Raw genomic sequence first — 7,060 nt, forward strand, 5'->3', positions numbered from 1 at the left:
AAGTCCAAATCCCTAATAATTATCAGGGTCAAAAGGTGACTCAACCAAAACTCACGGTTACATTAGTCTTCTTTTAACTGGTTAAATCAAATGACCCCTCTGGCATTAAAGTTTTAAATCTGCAAGTCTAGACATTACATCAAAGTTCAGGTGTCCAACTTGGGGAAGCTGGACTCCAGCCCTGAGAACTACCGCTCAAAGCAGGTGGCGTTCGCGCTGCCTAGTGTCCACGTTGCTTTGAACCCCTTTTCTTTTCTTTCTTTTTTTTTGGGGGGAGTAAGCCCCAGCAGAACCCCAACATGCCGCGGAAAGGTCTCATACCGCACTGAAATCCAGCAGGTCGCTCAGCTCCTTATCGGTCCCTATAGCGGCCATGCGCTGCTGCTGGGGATTCATCTTCGGCCACTTCTAGCAGGTCCTAAGACAGAGGAAACCGGCTCAGCGAGAGACCACCGTGGCCCGAAGACTGTAGGGGGGTGGATAGGGACGTAGGGGTAGAGGAAAGGTGTTGAGGCGAGAGGCTGACTTCCAGTACCCCCAACTCGTTGCACCGCGGCGCCGACGAGGAGCGGGAGAGCCCAGCGCCCGCGTCCGGTCCGTGAATCCACGCGTTCCTCGGCGCGGCCCGGGAGCGACGCGGCGGCTCCCGCAACTCGCCGCCTCTCCTCCAAGTTTCCGAGCCGGTTCCTACCCCTTCCCCGGCGCCCCCTATACCCCGCGCAGCCGCCGGGTCCTCGGCGCGCAGGGGCCAGCCGTAGCGGAGGTCTCGAGGGGCGGGGTGAGGGGCAATTCAGCGTCCAGCAAGCGGAGCGACGGCAAGCGGAGATGCGAAGTGACTCACTCGCTGGGCAACAATAGAACTGACAAGTTACAGGGAACGCGCCGCTCGCAGGCCCGCGCCTACGGCCGCCGCGGCCCGGACGTCCCTGGCGGGCCTGGGAGGTCGGAAAGCCCCTCCAATGCGTCCAAGGGGGGCGTTTTTAACAAGAAAACAGAAACACCGACAAGTAGTCTCGCACTCGCACTGGTCCGACGTCCTCCTCCCCCGGCTCGGCCTCCTCCCACTTTTGCTACCCTGCCCGCGGACGGTCAGCTTCGGACCTGCCGAACAATGAGCCTGGCTGGCTCCGCGGCCGAAGCCGCCCGCTCTCCCGAGCGCCCTGAGCCCGGGCGCTGGCCCGATCCCAGTGCGAAACGGGGCGCACAGGCCAAGCGCGCCGCCCGCGGCCTCGCTGCCCGCGACTCGCACCTCCGCCCCCACTCCGCTCCCCAACTTGGAGGGGACATGGTGCTCGGTGCTGTACAAAGGGGCGCGGGCCGGGAGCACCTCCGGTCTAGCATGGACGCAGTGGCGCCTTACCGCTCCCCGCCCCGCCACGCCGTCTCCCTCCCGCTCACTAGCCCTCAATTACCTGCTGCCCCGTCTCCGCATCCAACCACCCCGATTAAAGTTCACTTTGGCCGGGAGAGCGGGCTGGGGCTTCCCTTTACACCGCCCGGCGCCTCGGTTCACTTTGCCCCGCGCGAGCTCTCGGATCCGGGCGGGGGAGGCAGCTCTCGGGCCTGGCCGCCCCTTCCTCCCGGGGCGGGCTGGCGGTCCCCCCTAATAGAACTTGTGGGTCTCCTCAGGCGGACATTTTTTTTTTGCTGAGACGGCCTTAGCACCGCGCTCGGATCAGCTCCGGATCCCTCCGCGCCGGGAAGAGCCCCAGGTTAACCCCTCCGTCCCCAGGCCGCTCCCGCCGCCTGCGCCGAGGAAGTGCGGCCCGCGGAGGGGGCGGGGAGGAGCCAGCAGGAACAGGGAGGGGCCGCTGCGAGGCCGGTGGACAAAGCCCGCGGTAGGGTGAGGCGGGCCGGAGTAGGGGCCGGAGGGGAAGGGCGGGAGGCAAAGCACAGGCACCTTGCGAAGCTGGGCCAACCTGCCGCTAGGACGCCTGGTCCTGGCTCCCTGGGAGCGGGACGGTGGGCACTGTGGCACCTCCTCTCGCTCGTCCCAAAGCTGCGGAGTCGCAGCTGCGGGTGCATCTGGATCTGCTGCCCAGGCCACCCAGCCTGAGGTCGCCTGGAGACCAAGGCCGTAGAGCAGCAGAGGCTGCCGTTCTGAGCAAGCCGCGCTGGACGCTGCGATCAGCCGGGGCCCGGAGGCTGCGACCCGGGGATGCGCGCTCCGCGCGGAAGATGCGCGCGTGGGGAAGGGAGGCCTGGCCACTTCGGTCCGCTCTTGAAGTAGTTGCCTTTGGTGGAATTTGGTGCCAGCCGAATGCAGGAGGAAGGGCAAAACCTCCCTCAATACACACAAAGCAGCGTGGGCTTCAGGTTCCGAACACAGAATCGACACTTGATGTATGCAGTTTCCTTCTCCCACCCGCATCCCATTCAGGGCCAGAGAATTGAACAGCGGGACGTGTCCTTGGAAATAGATCGAGCAAATCCCTTCATTTTACAGAGATGGTCCAGAGAGGCTCGGTCACACAACCACTATCTGGCGCTAGTTCTGAACTTGGCCTGAAGAAGTCCTACACGCAATGCAGAGAAGACAAATAACTAAGTCTCAAATTCCTTTCAATTTGAGGATGGAAGCCAGGGTTTTTTACTCTTTTGGGACAGTTAGTGCAGTAAAGACCAGGAAGACCCATGCAGAAAAAAGACACATGCAAAGTATGACAACAACATGGCAGGAGCAATTGGAGTCCTGACTAGGATGGAAACAGGGATGTAGATTCCGCTGCAAATATGGAATTACTTTCCTACAATTTTAGCTGTCCAGCCGGGAAAGGCGATTGTAGTTTGGGGGTGGGTTTTTACCATGACATTGTCAATACCTAAACCTGAACTCGGTGGGAGACCCTGTATTAACTTTCCCAATAGCCTCCCCCATGTCTTGGTAAACATGGGGTCTTAGCGTCATATTCCTGCCCTGGCTCCTTGTGAGAGCATGTGGTTCCCATCTAAGCAAATTAGCATAATTCCAACTAAAATAAATCAGCAAAATCCCATCCCCTGCCACATTTATTGGTTGGTGATTGGCATGACATAGTTTGGGACAATGGGAGGAGCAACTTGCTGGAATATTTGTTCACCATTGTTCTCTTATATTCTGAGAGAGCTTCAGAGGCAACCCCTCTTTCTGCACGTGCTCAAAAAACAAGGAGCCCCTGGACTGTGGGCAACCATCTTCCAGCCACAAAGGGCCAGCCCTATTAAAATAAACCAGATATCAAGAAAGCAGGTGTTGTTAGTTGCCATAGATTCTGACTAGTAATGACCCCTTGTGCACAGAGTAGAATTGCTACATAGGGTTTTCAAGGCTTCTTAGTGGGTTTGAAAGGCCAACGTTTTTGAAAGTCCAACACTTAAGCATTTGCTGTTTGAATCAAACAGCTACTGAACTGAGATCTGCCTTCATTGATCAAACCAGCAGGATTTGAGTTTTCTGTTATTTGTAATCTTGTGTGTTTTAACTGACACAGGCCTAATGGAGATATTTTAGAGCAAAGATCCAACCATTAAATGAACAGTTGGATTAGATAACTTTTAAGGTCCCATTCCAGTGGTAAGATTCTATAGCTCAGTGGTAAAACTATAGAGAAACCCTGGGTTAGGAAAAGGTATGTAACTCCATCTGAGGGATTCATACTGTTTTCAAGAGAACGGAAGAATCAACTTCTCACCCTTCTCACACATCTAATTCAGAAGAAGAAATAGCTATCTGTACAAGCTGTCAATCATGGGGCTCCCTCAATCCTTTGGGCAACTGCTGGTGAAGATTTTCATATCTACTATACCCCATTAGGGGCTCCGGTGGTGTAGTGGTTAAGGCATTTGGCTGCTAACCAAAAAGTCAGTGGTTCAAACCCACCAGCCACTCTGTGGAATAAAAATGAGGCAGCCTGTCTGTTTGCACAAAGATTTACAGTCTTGGAAACCCAATGGGGGCTGCTATGACTCGTGATCAATAGGATGGCAGTGAATTTATTTGTTTTTTTATTATTATTATTTTATTTTTTTAGTTATTATTATATGAAAATTGGGCAATCTACTTCCATAGAGATCGACCTCAGAAACCCAAGGAGGAGTCGCTGTGAGTCAGATTCGACTTGACGGCAGTGAGTTTGGTTTTTGGTTTATAGTCTATTATTATTATAGTCCATATTTTTTTATTTTAAACTTTTCTTTCATTAGACTGTGAACTCCTTGAGGGTTGGGACTGTCATTTATCTGTCTATACCGTGCACCTAACATAGTGCCAAGAATATAGTAACAAAAACAAAAACAAACTCACTGCCAACAAGTCAATTCCGACTCATAGCAACCCCCACTGGGTTTCCAAGGCTGTAAATCTTTACGGAAGCAGACTGCCGCATCTTTCTTCTGTGGAGCAACTGGTGAGTTTTAACTACCAACACTTTGCTTAGCAGCCAAATGCCTTAGTTATTACACCACTAGAGCTTCTTAAGAACACAAAGGACACTCAAAAGAGGGGGAACTGGTTTTAAATCTATCAATCATTTGGCATTAAAACATGAATTTGTTTTTCATGCTGTAATGAAGTCTTTACATGTGTCATTTTTAATGGGGGAATATTATTCCTACCAGTGGGTTTCTATAATAGCCCTGACATATATGAAAGATGAAAAGAACAACAAAACTGGAATTTTGTATCATTTCAAAACTCATTTCTGGACCTTTGCTGACCTTGCTAGGTAGAGCCAGAAGGATTTATTGAAGAGCTCAGAGAGAAAGAACCAAGTAATACACCTTCAGTGGTAATTAATAGTATTTTAAGCTAATCAGCTAATCAAGATCAACAAATCAGTATTGAGAATATTTAATGAATATTTCTGACATGCAAGCCAAGGTGCTAAATTCTATGGGGAAGAGAAAGTTGAAGATCTACCCTGCCTTCAAAAAGGTTATAATCTGATGTGTGTGTGTATTATATATGTATTATATATATATAATATATATAGGAGCTCTGGTGGTGTAGTGCCTAAGGCATCTGACTGCTAACCAGAAGTCTGGCAGTTCAAACCCACCAGCCACTCCTTGGAAGGAAGATTGGGCAATATACTTCCGTAGTGACAGTGCCTCGGAAACCGAAGGAGGGGTTGCTATGAGTCGGATGCAACTTGACAATAGTGAGTTTGGTTTTTTTGGTATAATATATATAATGAAAGCACCATACTTATTTAATCTGTATGCTAAGTATACAATTTGAGAAAGGGAACTATATGAAGCATGTGACAACAGGATTGGAGGGAGACTCATTAACAATCTGTGATATGCAGGTAACACAACCTTGCTTGTGGAAAATTAAGAAGACTTGAAGCACTTACTGATGAAGATCAAAGACTACAGCCTTCAGTATGGATTACACCTCAACATAAAGAAAACAAAAATCCTCACAACTAGACCAGTAAGCAGTATCATGATAAATGGAATAAAGATTGAAGTTGTCAATGATTTCATTTTACTCAGATCCACAATCAACACCCATGGAAGCAGCAGTCAAGAAAGCAAACGATGCATCGCACTGGGCAAGTCTGCTGCAAAAGACCTCTTTAAGTGTTAAAGAGCAAAGATGTCATTTTGAAGACTAAGGTGCACCTGACCCAAGCCATTGGTATTTTCAGTAGCCTTATATCCATGTGATAGTTGGACAATGAGTAAGGAAGAGTACAAAAAAATTGATGCATTTGAACTGTGGTATTGGTGAAGAACATTAAATATACCGTGGACTGCTAGTAGAATGAACAGATCTGTCGTAGAGGAAGTACAGCCAGGATGCTTCTTAGAAACGAGAATGGCAGACTTCATCTCACCTACTTTAGTCATGTTGTCAGAAGGGACTACTCCCTGGAGAAGGATATCATACTAGGTAAAGTAGAGAGTAAGTGAAAAATGAGATGGATTGACATGCTGGCTGAGATGATGGGCTCAAGCATGGCAATGATTGTGAGGATGGTGCAGGACTGGGCTGTGTTTCATTCTGTTGTACATATGGTCACTATGAATTGGAACCCATTAGATGGCACTTAACAACAGCAACAGCATAAAATGTACATATATTTTATACGTATATGAACCAAACCAAACTTACTGCTGTCAATCGGATCCAACTCATAGCAACTCCTCCTTTGGTTTCCGAGGTGGTATCACTACGGAAGTAGATTGCCCAACCTTCCTTCCAAGGAGTGGCTGGTGGGTTTGAACTGGCAGCCTTCTGGTTAGCAGTCAAATGCCTTAGGCACTACACTACCAGAGCTCCCAAAGCAGCAATAGGGGAAAGCCAAACCAGTAATACTGTAGAATCCCCAAAACACTCATTACTAGTTAGCTCCAGGTGCCTTTGGAAGTGGAGATGAGGAAAAGGAGAACTATTACAAGGAGGGTTACAAGCCTGTTTAAAAAGCAGTCAGATCCCCAGATTACCTTCCCAATTCTATGCAGTCAGTCAAATGCTTTCTTTCCTACAAATGCAAAAAACTTGTGAACGTATTCTCTGGAAAAGGCAAAGCAGAAAGTCTCTAGGGGAGTTATATGAACATTGGCCTATTGCATGCTTAGGCCCCCAGCCATCTTCACCAACTTGGCTCTCAGAATCCTGCAGGCAGGCTTTCAACTTCCAAAGAAGAGATGAAAGGATCCTTCTCTGTGGAATCTATCAACCCAAGAGGAATTACCTGAAGGTTCTGACATGGCAGATTCCCAACCATAAGCCCAAACAGTTTACAGGGAAGTTTACAGTTAGCAAGCCCTATTCATTCACTCAGAGCTTCTGATGGCATTTTGGTGGCCTCTTCTTAAACATGAGCAGACAACCAAGTATCATCAAACATCTAAGGAAAACCTCTATCATGGAAGAAAGAAATCAAAACAAATAATAAGAAGTGAGTTAATGGAAACATATGCAAGAAAAAGAAAGTTCATCAAATAAATTATACACACACACACACACACACACACATATATATATACTTGCATATGTGTATATGTATGTATTCATCAAGAGAGAAATGCCATTGTGAAACCAAAGCAGCAGGGTGAAAAAAAAAAAAAA

General features: G+C 48.6%; 1 protein-coding gene across 1 annotated transcript in view; it reads right to left on the reverse strand.

Annotated features, from left to right (window-relative positions):
- TCF12 (transcription factor 12) overlaps positions 1–396 on the reverse strand; it is a 490,015-nt gene extending 489,619 nt beyond the window's left edge. The window contains exon 1 of the mRNA XM_007958528.2: positions 322–396. Coding sequence (XP_007956719.1) covers positions 322–396 — 75 coding nt within the window. The remainder of the gene's footprint in view (positions 1–321) is intronic.
- Between the last annotated feature and the right edge of the window lie 6,664 nt (positions 397–7,060).

This window comes from Orycteropus afer, unplaced genomic scaffold (assembly GCF_000298275.1).
Source record: "Orycteropus afer afer isolate SDZICR_OR568_19922 unplaced genomic scaffold, OryAfe1.0 scaffold00015, whole genome shotgun sequence".
Taxonomy (NCBI): domain Eukaryota; kingdom Metazoa; phylum Chordata; class Mammalia; order Tubulidentata; family Orycteropodidae; genus Orycteropus; species Orycteropus afer.